This window comes from Cetorhinus maximus, chromosome 4 (genome assembly GCF_964194155.1).
Source record: "Cetorhinus maximus chromosome 4, sCetMax3.hap1.1, whole genome shotgun sequence".
Taxonomy (NCBI): Eukaryota; Metazoa; Chordata; class Chondrichthyes; order Lamniformes; family Cetorhinidae; genus Cetorhinus; species Cetorhinus maximus.
Window position 1 is genome coordinate 88,300,125 of NC_135882.1, and position 19,474 is coordinate 88,319,598.

At 46.9% G+C, this 19,474-nt stretch overlaps 1 protein-coding gene across 1 annotated transcript in view; it reads right to left on the reverse strand.

The window, feature by feature from the left end:
* Nucleotides 1-6,868: 6,868 nt before the first annotated feature.
* LOC144679745 (cytochrome P450 7A1-like) overlaps nt 6,869-19,474 on the reverse strand; it is a 74,337-nt gene continuing 61,731 nt past the window's right edge. Inside the window, exons 5-6 of the mRNA XM_078540453.1 lie at nt 17,721-17,899; nt 6,869-7,549 (exon numbers count right to left, since the gene is read on the reverse strand). Of these exons, the coding sequence (XP_078396579.1) occupies nt 7,256-7,549; nt 17,721-17,899 (473 nt within the window). The 3' untranslated portion in view covers nt 6,869-7,255. The remainder of the gene's footprint in view (nt 7,550-17,720; nt 17,900-19,474) is intronic.

The following is a 19,474-nucleotide window of genomic DNA, read 5'->3' on the forward strand; positions in this document are numbered from 1 at the left end:
AGGCCCTGAGATGCAGACAGCCATAGCATCCAGACCCAGGTAAGTCCCGGGCTTTGAACGGGGAAGAATCTGGGAGCGGAAGGAGAGGGTGCCGAGGGGATGGGGTTTTGGAGACTATGTGGGGAGGAACAAAGGGTGGTGCCCCAATGTGCAATGACGTGGCTCCCCCTTCCTTCCTGCTTTTTCCACAAAGTTAAAAAGAAAACAGCCTTCTCACTCCTGCCCGCCTGCCCACGCCAAATGTGTAAAGCATGAGCAGCGTAATATTTGGGTCAACTGCCTTGGTAACTAGCTCAACTGTCCATTCATTATTTATTTTAAAGTGGTGGGTGAGCTGCCAATTTGGCAACTGCCTGCGTACAGTTTTATGGGAACCGGGTTGGGGGTGGGCCGGAAGGCAGTGGGCTAGCCACCCATAGTATTTTACGTGCCCCCCACCGCCGAAAACACGCTTGGTGGGGTGCCATACAGTCCAGTCCATAGTCAGCAAGAAATCCAATAGGGAATTCAGAAGAAATCTCTTTACCCAAAGAGTGGTAGGAATGTGGGACTTGTTACAATAGGGAGAGGTTGAAGCAAAAAATGCAGATGCATTTAAGAGGAAGAAGGTGCTTATGAGGGAAAGGGGAATAGAGTGTTATGTTGATAGATTTAGGTGAGGAAAGATGGGCAGAAGTTCAAGTGGACTGATTGGGCCAAATGGCCAGTTTCTGTGTTGTATATCCTCCAGTGTCAATTGGTAGTAGAAAAGTTTAAAAAATGTGATGATGGACCTAATTGCTAATTTTTAATTTTAATGGCCTCATGCAATAAAGATTTCTAAATTTACAGTAGCTTGAGATGGGAACCTGAGCAGAAGGGAGAGAATCAAAGTTAGAAATAGAAGGCAGAAAATTAGCAAGCGAGTATGGAGGGCAGATGAAACAAACATAGACAACAAAGGAGCTGTTCACTGATTAGTGGTATACATTTTAATGGGAGTGAATAAGGCAGAGGAGCTGCGGACACAGACACTTGCAAGTATATCACTGAAACATGGCTTAAAGGAAGGGAGGAATGGCAGCTCAACAATCCTGGCTGCAGGGTTTTAGGATGGGATAGAGGGCGGAATAAAAAAGGTTGGGTAGGGAAACTGTAATATTGGTTAAAGAAACAATCACAGCTGGGAGGAAGGATGATCTGCCAGAAAGGTCATCAAATAAGGCCATATGGATTGAATTAAAGAATAAAATAAGACAATTGCACTGCTGGAAGTATACTATAGATCTCCAAATAGTTAAAGGGAGATAGAGGAGTAAATATGTAGGCAAATTCCTGTGAATTGCAGAAACAATAGGGTAGTGACAATTGAGAATTTCAATTATCCTAACATTAACTGGACTAAAAAACAGTTTGTGAGTTATTGATGGTGCAAAATTCTTAAAATGCATTCGGATAACCTCTTTTAGCCAGTACATAGCATGCCCAACAAGATTTGGAGCAATTCTGGGCTTAGTTTTAGAGAATTAAGCTGGACAGGTGATAGGAGTGTCAGTGGAAAAGCATTTCAGCGGTAGTGATCAAAATTTAGTTAGGGTAGTTATGGAAAAGGACAAAAACAGACCAGAACTAAGTTCATAATTATGAAAGAGCCAATTTTACTAAGCTGAGATGTGAGTTAGCAAAGTAGACTGGGAACTGCTGCTTGAAGGTAAATCCGTGGCAAAGTAGTGGGAGCCACTCAAGCAGTAAGTAGAGGGAATTCAGAACAAACATATACCCACAAAGAAAAGGGGTGGAACTTCCAAATCTAGACCTGACTGATATCAAAGAGCATACAGGGTAAAAAAAGGGAATCTTATGTCAGATACTGAGAGCTCAATATTGCAGAAAGCCCAGAGGAGCATGGAAAGTGCAAAGGAAATTAGGAAAGCAAAGAGGGGACATGAAAACATATTGGACAGTAAAATCAAGGAAAACCCAAAGATGTTTTATAAATACATAAAGAGCAAGAGGAAAACCAAGGTCCATTGCGACTAAAATGCTATGTTGAGGGTGGAGACTAAGCAATACTTTCCATCAGTCTTCATAAAAGTGACGATAATGTAGATATTGTAGTTAAGAAGATAAACATAGTGAGAGAGAACTGAAGCGGTTTAGCATCTTTGAAAGTATATAAATTGCCAGGCCTGAATGAAATGTATTCCAGGCTATAGGCATGATGCCAGAGGATTGGACGTTGTAAAGTTGGTCAAAAAGGGAGAAAGGGATAGACCAAATAATTACAGCCAGTCAGCCTAGCTCTGGTGGTGGGCAAATTATTAGAAAAATTCTGAGGGACCACCTAAATCTTCACTTAGAAAAGCACAGATTAGTCAAGGGCAGTCATCATGGATTTGTTAAGGAAAGGTTGTAACTGATTAACTTGATTGAATTTTTTGAGCGTGTAACAAGGAGGGTCAATGAAGGTAGCTTGGCTGATGTAATCTACAAGGATTTTAGCAAGGCTTTTGACAAGGTCTCACATGGCAGACTGGTCATTAAAGCAAATGCCCATCAGATTCAAAGAAGAGTGGCAAATTGGATCCAAAATTGGCTGGTGGTAAGAAGCAAGGGGTAATGGTTACAGGCAGTTTTGTGACAGAAAGGCTGTTTCCAGTGGGGTTCACTATTAGTTCCCTTATTTTTCATGGTATGTATCAATAATTTAGGCTTAATTGTAGGGGGCATGATTAAAAAGTTTGTTTACAATACAAAAATTGTCCATGTGGTTGATAGTGAGGAAGAAAGCTGTAGACTGCAGGAAGATATCAATGGACTGAGCAGGTGGGTAGAAAAGTGACAAGTGGGATACAATCTGGAGAATTATGAAATATTGTATTTGGGAGAGCAAACAGATCAAGGAAATACATAATAAATGGTAGGATACTGAAAGTGTAGAGGAACAAAAGAATCTTGAAGTGCATGTCAACAGACCCCTGAAGGTAGGACCGGTAGATAAGTTAGTTAAGAAAGCATACCGAATACTTTCCTTTATTAGCTGAGGCATAGACTATAAAAGCAGGGAGGTTATGTCAGAACTGTATAAAATCTTAGGCCACAGGTAGAGTACTGCATACAGCTCTGATCGCCAAAGAGGGTCAGGGGACATTTACAAAGATGTTGCCAGGAATGAAAAAATTTTAGCTACTAGGAAAAATTGAATAGGCTGGAATTGTTTTCTTTCAAACAGAGGAGGCTGAGGGAAGGTTTAATTGAGGTGCATAAAATTATCAGAGCCCCAGATAGAGTGAGTAGGAAGGATCTATTTCTCTTAACGAATGGTCAATAACCAAGGTGCATAGATTTAAAGTAATTGGAAGAAAGATTGCGAGTTAAGGAAAAATGTTTTCATCCAAAGGGTGGTGAGAGTTTGGGACTCATTGCCTGAAACAGCAGTAGCCAGAGCAGTGGCACCACGGCTGGCTCTGTTGTTCAGCAGGGGGGGTCAAAGCACAGAAGAGCAATCGTCATAGGGGACTCTATAGTCAGGGGCTCAGATAGGGGCTTCTGTGGTCGTGAAAGAGACACCAGGATGGTATGTTGCCTCCCTGGTGCCAGGGTCCAGGATATCTCTGATCGGGTATGGGACATTCTGAAGGGGGAAGGAGAACAGCCAGAGGTCGTGGTACACATTGGTACTAACGACATAGGCAGGAAGAGTGACGAGATCCTGCAGCGGGAGTTCAGGGAGTTAGGCAGAAAGTTAAAGAACAGGACCTCTAGGGTTGTAATCTCAGGGTTACTCCCTGTGCCATGTGCCAGTGAGGCTAGAAATAGGAAGATAGTGCAGCTAAACACGTGGCTGAACAGATGGTGCAGGAGGGAGGGTTTCCAATATCTGGATCATTGGGATCTCTTCCGGAGCAGGTGGGACCTGTACAAGAAGGACGGGTTGCATCTAAACTGGAGGGGCATCAATATCCAGGCTGCGAGGTTTGCTAGTGTCACTCGGGAGGGTTTAAACTAGTATAGCAGGGGGGTGGGAATCAAAGCAATTGGTCAGCAGGTGAAATAAATGACTGGGAACTAGTGAATATGACCAGTAGTACCAAGAGGAAGAGCAGGCAGGGAGAAATTACTGAACACAGTGGGACTGGGGGTCTGAAATGCATTTGCTTCAATGCGAGAAGTATAACAGGCAAGGCAGATGAGCTTAGAGCTTGGATTAGTACTTGGGACTATGGTGTATTTGCTATTACAGAGACTTGGTTGAAGGATGGACAGGATTGGCAGATTAACGTTCCAGGATTTAGATGTTTCAGGCAGGATAGAGAGGGATGTAGAAGAGGTGGGGGAGTTGCACTGCTGGTTAAGGAGAATATCACAGCTGTACGACAGGAGGACACCTCGGGGGGCTCATGCAGCGAGGCAATATGGGTAGAGCTCCAGAATAGGAAGGGTGCAGTCACAATGTTGGGGGTTTAACTACAGGCTTCCCAATTGCCGGCGGGAGGTTGAGGAACAGTAATGTAGGCAGATTTTGGAAAGATGTAAAAGCAATAGGGTTGTTGTGGTGAGTGATTTTAACTTTCCCTATATTGACTGGGAATCACTTAGTGCTAGGGGCTTGGATGGTGCAGAATTTGTAAGGTGCATCCAGGAGGGCTTCCTGAGACAATATGTAGATAGTCCAACTAGGGAAGGGGCAATACTGGACCTGGTATTAGGGAATGAACCTGGCCAGTTGGTCGAAGTTTCAGTAAGGGAGCATTTCAGGAAAAGTGACCATAATTCAATAAGTTTCAAGGTACTGGTGGATAAGGATAACAGGAGTCCTCGGGTTAAGGTGTTTAATTGGGGGAAGGCTAATTATAACAATATTAGGCAGGAACTGAGGAATCTAGACTGGAGGCGGATGTTTGAGGGCAAATCAACAACTGACATGTGGGGGGCTTTCAAACGTCAGTTGATAAGAATTCAGGACTGGCATGTTCCTGCTAGGATGAAGGATAAGTATGGCAAGTTTCAGGAACCTTGGATAATGAAGGATATTGTGAGATTAGTCAAAAAGAAAAGGGAAGCATTCGTAAGGGCTAGAAGGCTGGGAACAGATGAAGCCCGTGGAGAATATAAAGAAAGTAGGAAGAAACTTAAGCAAGGAGTCAGGAGGACTAAAAAGGGTCATGAAAAGTGGCAACCAAGATTAAGGAAAATCCCAAGGCCTTTTATACATATGTAAAAAGCAAGAGGGTAGCCAGGGAAAGGGTAGGCCCACTCAGGGTCAGAGGTGGGAATCTGTGTGTGGAGCCAGAAGAAATGGGAGAGATACTAAATGAATACTTCTCATCAGTATTCACCAAAGAGAAGGACTTAGCAGTCGGTTTGTCTAGGGAAGAGTGTGTAAATAGCCTGGATCATGTTGAGATAAAAAAAAGAGATGTTAGGCGTCTTGAAGAATATTAAGGTGGATAAGTCCCCAGGGCCAGATGGGATCTACCCCAGAGTACTGAGGGAGGCAAGGGAGGAGATTGCTGGGACCTTGACAGAAATCTTTGTATCCTCACTGGCTACGGGTGAGGTCCCAGAGGACTGGAGAATGGCCAATGTTGTTCCATTGTTTAAGAAGGGTAGCAGGGATAATCCAGGAAATTACAGGCCGGTGAGCCTTACATCAGTGGTAGGGAAATTATTGGAGAAGATCCTTCGTGACAGGATTTACTACCATTTGGAAGCAAATGGGCGTATTAGTGAGAGGCAGCATGGTTTTGTGAAGGGGAGGTCGTGTCTCACTAACTTGATCGAGTTTTTCGAGGAAGTGACAAAGATGATCAACGACGGAAGGGCAGTGGATGTTATCTACATGGATTTCAGTAAGGCCTTTGACAAGGTCCCTCATGGTAGACTGGTACAGAAGGTAAAGTCACATGGGATCAGAGATGAGCTGGCAAGATGGATACAGAATTAGCTTGGTCATAGAAGACAGAGGGTAGCAGTGGAAGGGTGCTTTTCTGAATGGAGAGCTTTGACTAGTGGTGTTCTGCAGGGATCAGTGCTGGGAACTTTGCTGTTTGTAGTATACATAAATGATTTGGAGTAAAATGTAACTGGGCTAATTAGTAAGTTTGCAGACGACACTAAGGTTGGAGGAATTGCAGATAGTGAAGAGGATTGTCAAAGGATACAACGGGATATAGATCGGTTGGAGACTTGGGCGGAGAAATGGCAGATGGAGTTTAATCCGGACAAATGCGAGGTAATGAATTTTGGAAGGTCTAATACAGGTAGGAATTATACAGTAAATGGCAGAACCCTTCAGTACATCGATAGGCAGAGGGATCTGAGTGTACAGATCCACAGGTCACTGAAAGTGGCAACGCAGGTGGATAAGGTAGTCAGGAAGGCATATGGCATGCTTGCCTTCATCGGGGGGAGTATTGAGTATAAAAGCTGGGAAGTCACGCTGCAGCTGTATAGAACCTTGGTTAGGCCACACTTGGAATATTGCGTGCGATTCTGGTCGCCACATTACCAGAAGGATATGGAGGCGTTGGAGAGGGTGCAGAGGAGGTTTACCAGGATGCTACCTGGTCTGGAGTTTATTAGCTATGAGGAGAGGTTGGAGAAACTCGGACTGTTCCCACTAGAGCGATGGAGATTGAGGGTCGACTTGATAGAAGTTTACAAAATTATGAGTGGCATGGACAGAGTAGATAGTCAGAAGCTTTTTCCCAGGGTGGAAGAGTCAATTACTAGGGGACATAGATTTAAGGTGAGAGGAGAAAACTTTAGAGGAGATGTGCGGGGCAAGTTTTTTACGCAGTGGGTAGTGAGTGTCTGGAATTCGCTGCCAGAGGAGGTGGTGGAAGCAGGTACGATAGTAGTGTTTAAGATGTAGCTTGACAAATACATGAATAGGATGGGAATAGAGGGATACGGACCCCGGAAGTGCAAAATGTTTTAGTTTGACAGGCAATATGATCGGCGCAAGCTTGGAGGGCCTGTGCTGTACTTTTCTTTGTTCTTTGTTCTTTGCAAGTGTGCGAGAGGTAGAACCCCTCGTCACAAATTTTAAAATACTGCGATCTGAACTTAACGTGCCATAACTTGCAGGGCTACAAACTAAGAGTTGAGAACTGGGATTAGACTAGATATCATTTTTCATCTTCCTTCTGTGCCTTAAATTTTCTTTGTTTCTATGTATTATTTTTCATTTTGGCTTCAATGGAGAGAAACTGATTTTCTATACATGGCATTTTACCAAATGTTAACTTTCTGTGAAATCATTATGCCATTATTATTTCATCCGGTAGCGAAACTGAACATCATGAGATGGCTGCAGAATTCCAAGTCCAAGCCTTGAGTTATCAAGGGGTGGAGTAGGTGCTGAGGCATCAAGTAGTTCCATGTCATAATAACAGAGCAGTAAAGTCAAAAACTGTTTGACCTCATTGACTGCAAAAAAGCGACCTGGACACATACTGACCCCAGAACCAAAAGGCATGAGATAGTGTTTAAGCTTTCTACCATTTTTGTAGAATGTAGTCTTCTCTTTTCCACTTTCATCCAAAAATCTGTCGTACTTAAATTCCTGAATGGTAAGGAATGAAACTTTGTTTTAGTGCATTTATTAAACTATCACATGAAAAATATTTGGAATATTTTAAAGGCAAACAAATCCTCTTGATATACCTACATTTTCTCTAGAGCAAGATTGTGATATGGGGAAATTTTTACCTAGGCACCAAAGACAACAAAAGCTGACCCAACCCAGTTACCCTGCAAATCCACCTCCCTAACATCTGGGAACTTGGAGGAGCTGTCCCACAGACCAGTCAAACAATAGCCTGACACAGTCTTGCAGAATCATCTTTCAGTCAATGTCTCAAACTCCTCCTTCACCATTTCTGGGAACTCAATATCCACCTCATTCACCATCAGCACATGCGCCTGTAATATGCACCATACACAGGATGCACTGCCACAGCACTCACCATATGTTGTCAACATCTACAAGTCCCATGAACTCTACCACTAAAAAGAATGAGCAGCAACATTATGGGAATACCATATAGACCTAAGTCCTCCTCCAAATCATATACCGTATTGACATGGGCATATGTTATCTTTTCTTCATCGTAGCTGGACAAAAATCTTAGTATTCCATACCAACCATCATCATGAGACCATCATCACCACAAGGACTACAGTGGTTCAAGGTGAAGCCATCCCCCCACCTCAGGATAACTAGGAATGCTGAACTGAGAGGTTATACCTATCAGGAAAGGTTATACACGAAGGAGCTCTTTTCTCTAGAAAAGGGAAGACCAAGATAGAGGTCTTTAAAATTATGAAAGGGTTTGATAGGGTAGATGTTCCCAGTTGTGAGAGAGTCCAAAACTGCCTTAATTGTAAGACAGTTGCCAATAAATACATTAAGGAATTCAAGAGAAACTTCTTTACTCAGAGAATGGTTAAAATGTGAAACGTGCTAGTTGAGGTGAATAACAGAGATGCACTTCTTCTTCTTGAGTTCTCTGCCCAAGGGCAGGTCCAACCCACAGCGCCACAATCTCCATCACCGGTAGGGTGAGGAGGCAGGTTCCAAAGTCACGCCAGCCAGATGGGAGTTGAACCCCATGCTGTTGGCACCAATCTGACCCACACTGGCTGTCTGACCAACTGAGCTAACTGGCCCCCCAAGGATTTGACGTTACTGTGGCAACATACACTTTTGCATGCATTTTGTAGCCTGGAGCTATGGATCATGATGGAAGAAGCTCCAATTCCTTTTCATCACATGGCTGCCCAGGAATCTCTCCTGCCATTGGTGTATGTTGGAAGGATTTACAAGTTGATACTCAACTTGTTTAGCCACATTGTGAATGTGCCTTCTTTGATCATCAAGTCCTGGAGTGGGACTTGAACACAGGGCTTTTGGCATTTTTTTATTCACACATGGGATATGGGCTTCACTGACTGGGCCAGCATTTATTGCCCATCCCTAGTTGCCCTTGAGAATGCGGTGGTGAGCTGCCTTCTTGAACCACTGCAGTCCATGTGGGGTAGGTACACCCACAGCGCTGTTAGGAAGGGAGTTCCAGGATTTTGACCCAGCGACAGTGAAGGAACGGTGATATATTTCCAATTCCGGATGGTGAGTGGCTTGGAGGGGAACTTCCAGGTGGTGGTGCTCCCATCTATCTGCTGGCCTTGTCCTTCTAGTTTGTAGCAGTCATGAGTTTGGAAGGTGCTGTCTAAGGAGCCTTGGTGAGTTCCTGCAGTGCATCTTGTAGATGGTACACACTGCTGCTACTGTGCATCAGGTGGTGGTGGGAGTGAATGTTTGAGGCAGGGATGTTACCACTGTGCCACAAGACCTCCTATAGGATGCAACTAATGGTAAGATATGTTGATAGAATGAGACGAAGTTAGTTGGGAAGAGACTCATGTGGAGCAGAAACACCACCACATACCTATTGGGTTAAATTGGGAAACGCACCAAATTCAGTCCTACCTTCAAGATTAAGTTAATAGCATATGAAAATCTCATGCATCCTGTTTCAGATAGCTGAAAGATGGCATGCACCAGGTGAGATTGTTCAATCTTTGGATCTGAGGTGAGGTTTTGTCTTTGCCTAACTCAGTGGCACAGGGACATAACCAGAGGAAGATAGCAGAAAGGATAAAGCATGTGGTGCTTGGGTATTCAATTGCTGCAGCAGTTAGGCTGCAAGAGGGTGGGGCTTGTGCTTGGATCCTCAAGTGGCAGCACAGTAAGGCACTAGCACGTTTGGAGGCTGTGGGAAGGAGGTGTCTAAAGGGAGCCAGACTCCGGCATATAGGGTGTGGTCCATTATTGCAGTGGCCTCGCCCTGTGTGTCCAAGGGAGGCAGCTGCACCACACATAGCAGATCAACTGTCAGGGAAGGAGCCCTGAGTTTGAAGCAGGGCAGGTCCAGCTGCAGGGGAAGCAAGTCAATAGTCTCAGAGGGACAGTCGAGGGAAAGTGAAGGCATGGGAAGGGTGGTTGGATGCTGCAGGATGATTGCTGGAAGGAGCAGGGTAATGTTAGGGGCGGGGAAGATGGGAGAAAGCTCGAGGGTGAGAGAGGGAGTGTGGAGTTGGATGGGTTCCAGCTGCAAGGTTGCAGTGTTAGTGTTCATCAACATGGCTGCTAAGAAACTGCTACCTTGCTGGACATTAGGTGCTGCTGGAAGAAGGCTACTGTGGGATGGGAGGAGTTCTTGGTATGGCCCATAGGAGGGTCATGCATTCCCATTGGTTAACTGCAGCTGCTCTAGGAATGAACGCCATGTCAACAGAGGTGTTCATATCATTGCTTGCTTTGTGGTTCTGCAATGAGTCTCATACACCCAATCTAATTCCAAAATCGGATGGTGGAGGAGAGGATTCTCCAGAGGAGGGCCTTGGTTGCATTACAACATAGGCCACCAGCCAAGGGAGGTCAGGAGAAACCCATCCAGGACCATCTTCATTGGCGAAGAGCATTGGTGCTTGTTCAGAACGTGCACCAACTCCCTGCAGTTGTCTGAGAGGCAATGTCGGAGATGGCTAAGGCTTCGTCATGAGGTGGTTCCAGACCTGTGTGCGCTCCTACATGACCTGTAGCCTCGTGACTTTGAAGGGAACCCATGCCAGTTGTCCTCAAGGTAACTTTGACCCTAAACTTCTATGGCTCATTTCAAGGCTCCATGAGGGACATGTGTGGTATTTCCTAAGCTGCAACACATAGGTGCATACGGGAGGCGACAAATGCCCTGTTTAGAAGGGCAAATGCATTCATCAGATTCTCAACAGATGCTGATAGCAAGGTCACGAGAGCAGTTGGTTTTGGGGCCATTGTGTGGTTCCCACAGGCTCAGGGTTCAATCGATTGCAGCCATTAGGGCGCCCTGGGAACAGCTTTGTAAATCGGAAGTGTTAGGAAACTCAGAACTACTTACCTGAATCAGGAGTTCAGAGTTTGGGAACTACAGTTCACAGCAGGCCTGGAGCTTCCTGCACCTGTATGCGCTGGCCAGAGAATGGCTGCACATGCGCAGTTCATTGATTTCATGCATGTGCTGGCCGGGAAAAGGGCCGCACATGCGCAGCTCATCCACATTCATGTCTTCAGGCCAGGAACTGGCCTTGCACACAGGCACAGAAGAAAAAGAAGGAAAGTGAAACAGTGTAAAACTGAAGGTCAGGTGACCTGAAGAGGAGCATCTTTCAAGAGAAGATGTCCCAGGGAGCAGGACACGGGGAGGAGGGCAGTGAGAGATCCCAACAAAGAAGAGGATCCCAAACCAGGGAGTGTGGCAGAAACAGATCCCAGGAGACAGTCCCAGGTAAGGGACAAGGACAAAGGTCAGAAACAGATCCTGTTATGTAAAGTTGAGAAAAAGGAGCAGAGCAATAGGCTCTGAATTAAAGAGAGAAAGCTATGCAGTGGGCTCGAGCAAAGCCCTGAAGATCCGAGAGGGCAGCTGAAGGTGGTGACTCCTTGCTGCAGGCTGTAAGGGCAAAGGTACCCTATGGAGCAGTGGTGTTCGGCACAGCCAAAGATCTGAAATTGTCTTTGGCAGGTGAAGCTTGAGTATACGCAGAGATCCAGAGGAAAAGAGTCTCAGGAGGCAAGATTGAAACCCTGGAGGTGGATCCCTGTTGAAGCCGTCTGAGCGGGAGTGACATTTGGGAGAGAATTCCAAGGCGAGTTCTTCAAATGTGGAGATTAGAAATCCTCATGAGAAAGGCAGAGTTTCAATGACATCGGTTGGATCATGGTCTGACAAGCAACTGGGTGCGTTGTTGAGAAATCCATAGAAACTGCTTTGGTCGCATCTGTCATTTACTTTGGAGTGTGGTGTGTCTGAACACAGTTCGCTTGTTAATTCACATGTACCACATACTTACCTTGAATATTAGAGTACAAGATAAATATGGTACATAGTTTTATCTTTCTGAATTTGTGTGTGTCTGTAAAGAGATAGCTGCGGTGAAGAAATAGTGAATATTTGAATTGTTTTCTTGGGCAGAATTTTACACCCCACGGGCGGGCATGCACCTGACCCCATTGGGCATAAAATAGCACGCAATGATATCAGGTGAGCATCCTGACATCATCATGCACTCGCACGATATTTCTGTCGGCGGGCACGAGCGGGTACCGGAGCCACACCCACCATTAACTAAGAGGTCACATAAGGCCTTTAAAAAGCCAATTGATGGTGATTTTTCATTGCCCATGTGATTTTGTGTTCATTGCACAGGCAAAACGGGCAGGCGGCCAGCCAACAATTTCAAAAACATATCCACGGGTGCGATAAAAGTGGTCAGCAGCATTGCCAGTTTCAGTAGTGAGGAGTTTGGTACACAGTTTGCTGCTGGTGACTTATTGGTACTTGGCAGCTTCTTCTCTATTCAGGACTTCATCATTAGCATTTCCAGGCTCATTGGTGTCTCCAAAGACCCCCGGAGGATTCAGACTCTGCGGACCCTTCAAGGTAACAGAGAGCCATCTGTTACCCTGGTAATGGGGATTATGGTCTCGCTGGTGGCACTTCTTCTGAGGAGGAAGTGAGGGGGAGAAGGGAGAGGTGTCCCAATGCAGCTTCCAAGGGAGGGGCCTGTTGGAGGACAGGTGCAGGCATAAAGGGCGCAGGGCCAGCAGGAAGTCCAAGGCAGAAGGGGCCGCAGAAAACGCCACTATCCTGCAGCCAGGGTTTAGAGGCAGCAATGCAGCTACCTCAACATGTCTGAGGTACAGTGACGAAGGAGGCTCCGCCTCTCAAGGGGGACCGTAACCTCCATTTGTCAGATGATAGGGCCTGAGATCACCTCCGACTATATGGGTGGACACCCTATGCCAGTGGCTCTGAAGGTCACAGCGACCTTCAGCTTCTATGCCTCTGGCTCTTTCCAGGGGTCGGTGGGGGATCTGTGTAGAGTCTCTCAATCAGCTATCCACAGTTGCGTTGCTGGTGACAGAATCTCTGTTCAGGCGGGTACTGACCTTTATTCTTCACCGTACGGACGAGGCCAGCCAGGATGAGCGAGCTAGAGGCTTCACAGCGATTGCTGGGTTCCCCCACATCCAGGGTGCAATCGACTGCACACATGGCCATCAAGGGGCCAGATGGTTGGCTGGGTGCATTTGTCAACAGGAAGGAATTCCACTCCATGAAGGTGCAGATAGTGTGTGACCAAAGGATGCAGATTCTGCAAGTCTGTGCAAGGTACCCAGGCAGCTCCCATCTTGAGACACTCCAAGGGCAAAATTATCTCCCCGTTGGTGGGGGGAGGAAGTGCTGGGGCGGGTGTGGATGGGTGGCCCTCCGATTGGCACCCCCGCCATTTTTAGTGATAGGCCCGTCCAGCGTGACATCCACAGGGAAGCCCTATGCGCTTCCTGTGCGGGGGAGGGGGGATTCCTAAAATTGGAAGTGCGCTCCGATCCCCCTGAGACTGAGTGCTGCCTCAGGGAGATTGGTTCCCAAAGTAAAAAAAAAACACTGCAGTGAAAATTTCATTTGCCATCAATGTCCCTTCATGTGACAATGTCACATGAGTTGGGACATGGACATAACGTTAATTGAAAGTGTCTCTTAATTTTTAGATTCAGCAATGAAACCTCATCCTGCCCGTGGATGAGGTTTCATGCTTTTTCATGTGGCTGCCAAAATTCCCGACCTGCCCGCCAACTTTAAGATTGGACGGGCAGGTCCACTAATGAGCTTAATTGATTTGACAGGTCGGTGGGCGCACAGCTGATTCGGCTGCGCCCCGACGACCTGAAAATGCAAATGACGCAGGGTGACACCGGGAGTTCCACCCGACGTCATTCCGCGTCATTTTACGCGTCAGCGATTGGGCCCTGCCCCCGCTTGCCATCAGGAAATTTCTTGCCCAAGGTGCTGGGGCTTTTCAGTGCTCCAGTCCGACTGGATGGATGGCTGCTGGGTGACAAGGGCTATCCATTGAAAAGGTGGCTCATGGTGCCTCTCTGCCACCCAAGAACAGAGGCAGAGCAGCGTTACAATATGAGTCATAGCTCCACAAGGGCGGTGATAGAAAGGACTTTGGTCTTCTCAAGATGCGTTTCTGATGCCTGGACTGCTCAGGGGGTGCATTACAATACCCCCCAAGAGAGGGTGTCACTGATAGTGGTTGCATGCTGCGCTCTCCACAATCTGGGACTGGCAAGGGGGGTCCCACTGGAGGAAGAGGGTCTTGACGCAGCTGCACAGGCCATAGATGATGAGCCCAGTAACGAGTCAGGAGAGGAGCACAAAGAGGTGAACACTGAGGGCATGGAGGCAGACCTCTGTAACCTCGAGGGAGGCAGAGGCGCCTTGATCCAACACTGCTTCAGCTTGGCTACCAAGATCAGCTTCAACCTCACACCCAGGGCTGCCGGCTCCATCCCGGATGTCTGAAATGCCCCTTTCATTTGCACCCAAAGTCCACTCAATGCCTGTGCAATCAAGTATTAAGCCACTTACGTCCAGCACTACATACTGGCGTACCATGAACCATAAGGAAACAAGGTGAAGAATACTCAGGCCATCAGAACCAAAGCAAATTTAATGTTATCATCACATTGAAATCATTATGACATTACAATTACTGGTATTGATGTCCACACCAGCAGACATATAAACCAAACATAAATTGACAGAAAATCAACTGTGAATTGACCCTCTCGTGCTCTTGGTGCCTTAAACTTACGTTTGTGAGGGCTAGGACTTGGTGCCCACTGCTCCCCCCTCCCCCCCACTGTTACTGACATTGGAGGCAGCCTGCTGACTCTGCTGTCCTGTTGGCCTTGATTACTTTGGCGGTCATCCTCTGGCTAGTAGAAACTGTGCTCCCCCAGCCTGGGAGGGAGTGGCCAGTGCCACAGCTGGCATCTCCCCAGCTGCCGCAGCCTCATCAGATGCGACGGTCACTGGCAGAGGGGCAAAGGAACTGCTGCCATCATCCAGAGTGCCCTGAGAGGAGCCCGCAGAGACAACAGGCAGCTCGTGCGCCAACATGAGGTTGCTCTGGACCTTTCTCCTCACCAATGATGGACAGGCACTTAGCTGGGATACTGGTTGCCTCATCCATCTCCCACACTGGCACTGACCACCTCAGGTCATTGCTTGTGTGAGGGCTTGCAGGTCCAAGCGCAACCCCAGGAAACCCTCATTCTGTCCCTGGAGTTGCCTCTCGATGAGAGTCTCTCAATGGAGGAGGCAATGTGTTCGGCCATGAGGGTCAACGCAGTGCTCATGCTCCGCATGGACTCCTCCACAAACGGAGACCATGGCATACCCTCATGGATCTCTGCCAGATCCTCCTGCACATCTCGCTGGATATCCAGCATCTGCCACCTAATGGACGACTCCATAGTCTCATCGTCTGTCTTCGACCCAGCATCGTCCTGGTCTCCAGCAGTCCTCCTGCTGCCGGTGCCCTGGGTACTCTCTGCCTCTGACTGCACCTCAAGTGAGTGTAATGTGCCATCACCAATGTGCACTGACATTCTAGCTGCTAATCTAATGCCCACCGAGGTGCTAGTATCTGCGCTGGTGCCTGCTTCAGAGATCGGGTGTGACGCAGGTGTCAATGAAGCCTGGCGGTCCTCCGGTGTCAGGGGTGGCCCTTCGGAGTCCGCAGAGCGAACGCCTGCTGGTGAACATAAAACGGGGAACTAGGACATTTCATCAAGCTCTCAAGCTCTAGGGCACCCCGCTCGAATCTGGTGAGCAGCAGCAGGTTGGGTGGGCCTCCGCCTGTACATGACCTCTCTGCTTGGTTATAGCTTGTCTTCTCCCAAAAGGACAAAGGAGCATTGATTAGTCTACTCTCTACCTGCAGCGCCATTGCAGCCTGGCCAACCCCAGCTGAGGAACACCTTGCAGGGCACATCCGAGTCGTGGCTCTCGAGCCACAAGGCACTCAGTCCAAGCAGCCAGGGCTCACCCACTTGGCCAACTCTGGCGTCATTGACAGCTGGCCATCTAGCACCCCTGAGGTCCATGGGGAGATGGCAACACCTTAACACTCTGCACATTGACCCATGCCAACACAGTACTCACCCTCCTGAGCACAGCAGGTCATTGAAGCGTTTCCGGCACTGCACCAAGGTGGGCTGCACCACAACATGGCTGCTCACCAGCGCTGCCACCTCCTCCCATGCCCTCTTTCTGAGGTGTGGTGGTCTCCTTCTCCCATCTCTGGGGACAAGGGTATCCCTCCTGGCAGCCACCTCCTCCAACAGGGTGGCGAGGTACTCATCCAAAAAGCAGGGGCCCAAGGCCCACCCGACCTGACCTCCAGCCTGACGTCTCCAGCCATACTTGATTCCATCAAAACAACGCAGAACAGACGTCCTTCCATGGCAGCCTTTCTGGGGCTGCCTGGGCCATTTTTAAACCGGCTACCAGGTCGCCATTGGGCCCAGCGGCCAACAGGTCCCCGCCTCGGTCTTGACGACTGTGCCCACCTGCCAACCTCAAAATTTTGCCCCTTGTGTTTGTATTGAGGTTTATCCAACCTATTTGTCTGGTGTAATATAGATCATTTTTCTTGTTTAATAAATGTTTTATTAAGTTCATCAGTAGACTCCTGTGAATTTGTTCAGTAACTTATCTCCACGGTTTCTAAAAAAATGTCAGGATCTATCAAGCCAGGTTTCACCCTGGGATCTGACTTGTCCATTATCAACATCAGCTGGGATTGTAACAGAAGAGGTTACACTCCCTTAATGTTCAAGTTGCCCGTGACCACCAGAAAAAAATGAAGCAGGCGTGTGCTTGTTTTCCAGGGAACTCTCATGGCGTATAAGGAATTCTGAAGGAGCTCCCAGCTGCCACAGAGACTCTTGCCCAAGAGCAGGATTGAATCCTGTGTGACAAGGGCTATACCCTCAGAATGTGGCTTTTGACACCAGTGCATCATTTTCAAAGCCCTGCAGAGGAGTGTTGCAATGCTGCACACTGCTCAACAAGGGCAATCATAGAATAAACCATAGGATTACTCAGAATGCACTTCTGATACCTGACCAGCCTGGCGAACCTTGACAATATGCACCACAGAGGATGTCCAGGATTGTTGTTGTCTGATGTATCAAGCACAATGTGGCATTATAAAGGGAAGAAGAATCATGAATCGAGGACATGGAGTAGCTACGAACCACCTTAGATGAGAACGATGGGGAGGAAGATGAGGAGGAGGACAGAAATCTTGTGGCAACTCTCCCAGATGCTAAGGCCATGTAGAGAGGTGTGAGGGCTGTCAGGGGCAACCTCATCTTGAATGACTACAAGTGATGCACCTACCTGACCATTTTCTTAACTGCAAACATTTGCTTGCTCCAATTGTGCACCCACCTCTGCCAGTCTCCATCAAGAGCTACCTTATTACACACATCCTCTACCCCTTAGAAGACCTAGGGGAGTGGCACCATTGTGCCCTTAACACTTCTTAATTTTTCTTCTATAACAATTATGCCTTGTTGAGACCCTAACATCAGCAGCTGTTGGGAATTCAGGTTGCTGAGTGCAATTCCCCACCACGTGATTGCACGTGCGACATGTGCCCATCACATACACTTAAAATTTGCATTGTGATTGCAGGCTTTGCAGCTCCTGACGTGTAAAAGGAAGTTGTTAAAAAATTCATTCATAGTGCTCACTTCCTGTGTAATACTCAGGATTCCTAAAATTATTCACAATGGAATTTAAGGTGCACAATATTGATATTTTACCTACCAAGGGATCCTCATAAATCTCTGGATCCATATGCAGTTGTTGAGGGTATAAACCAATTTGGTCTCCTTTTCGAACAGCCAGCTTTGTACCGGTACCCAGAGTTAATACAGTGTTCTCAGTGGCAACACGCAGCATTATTGATCCACTGGATAAGCGCAGACTTTCATTTATTAGGCTACCTGTTTAATTTTTTCAGAAGATCGTTTAGCAGAGAATCAAAAAACATTACATAAAACAAAGACCAAAATTGTTTCTTCAAAGAATTATTGTCGAGAAATGTTACAAAAAAACTGAATAATGTACAAGTTTATTACTGAAATTAGCTACAATGATAAAGGATGGTAGATAATTGGACAGTATGATATAAATCATTAATTCAACTTAATGGGCGGAATCTAGTGAAGTTTCCGGGAGCAGGAAAGGAGGTGGGCAGAGGCACTTAATTGTGTGGAGGTAAAATGTCAGCCTCCTGACAGCAGGATGACAGTTGGGAATTATGGGAACAGACGTGCATTAAAGGTGCATCGTGGTTCCCGACACTAAGTGGCAAGACCCTGTTTTGGATGCATTAGCAGGTCATGCATACACATTGAAACACATTGGTCGCCAGATAAAATTGTACCTCTGCAATTAAGTTGGCGGCAAATGAGGAACATGTACATTCCAATTCAAAACTGGTTAAAGCTAATGTGCAGCAAGCGAGGTTGTCTCCCTGGTGGATTTGGAGTGAGTAGGAGCTGCTTTTCTCATATGGGGAATTTTGTTGGACCAAGGGAAAGGAGGCTGAGTTGTTGCATTGAGCTTGGGTGGCGGATGTCCAGGGAGGTCCAAGAAAGTAAAGGTGGAAGCACCTCCAGGGACCCAATTGTGGCAGGTGCACAGGGAGTGACAGCAGTTCCAGTTCAAAATCCTCCTCTCAGACAGGCAAAATGATACTGTTGGCTTGCAGCGAGTGGATGCCTGTCTGGGTTTAAATATGGCACCCTGGCCTTTGACCCCATGATGTAATGGTGGGGTTCTGCCCACTCCCACCACACAATTGGCTGGGCCCCTCGACTGTGGCTGGCTGCTACATAATTGCGCATGGCTAGCCTTCCCGCCTCTTACAGACATCCCACTCACTTCCAGTCCTGCCGTCGGAACACCCATCGCCACAACAGGTTTCTGCCCAATGGTTCTAATAACATTGTAAACTACAACAAAGTTAAGGCATCTTATGAATGTCACTGGGAGCACTAGGTTGATTTGCTGCATTAAACTTCTTGTTCACTGATGACACTAAGTTAGGGGGCACAGTAAATAGGGTGGATATAGAAAGTTGCAAAGGGATATTGATAGATTAAGTAAGTGGACAAAACCGTATCAGATGGAGTTCAATGTGAGGAAAGTGTAAGACCATCCACTTTGGTCAGAGCATTTTTGAAATGCTAGAAACTGTGCACGAGCAGAAATATTTAGAAGTTCAAGTACAGAAATCACTAATAGCTAGTCGATAGATAATAAAAATAATTAAGAAGGCTAATGGAATGATGTACTTTACCTCAAGAGGGCTGGAATACAAAGGGGTAGAAGTTATGTCACAGCTGTACAGAGCTCTGGTTAGACCCCACCTAGAGCACAGTGTTCAGTTCTGGGCATTGCACCTCCTATTAACCTTGAAGCGGGAAAAGAGCAGATTCACTGGAATGATGCTAGAGTTAAATAATGAGGACTAGTTGCATTGGCTAGGCATGTATTCTCTTGAATGTAGAAGA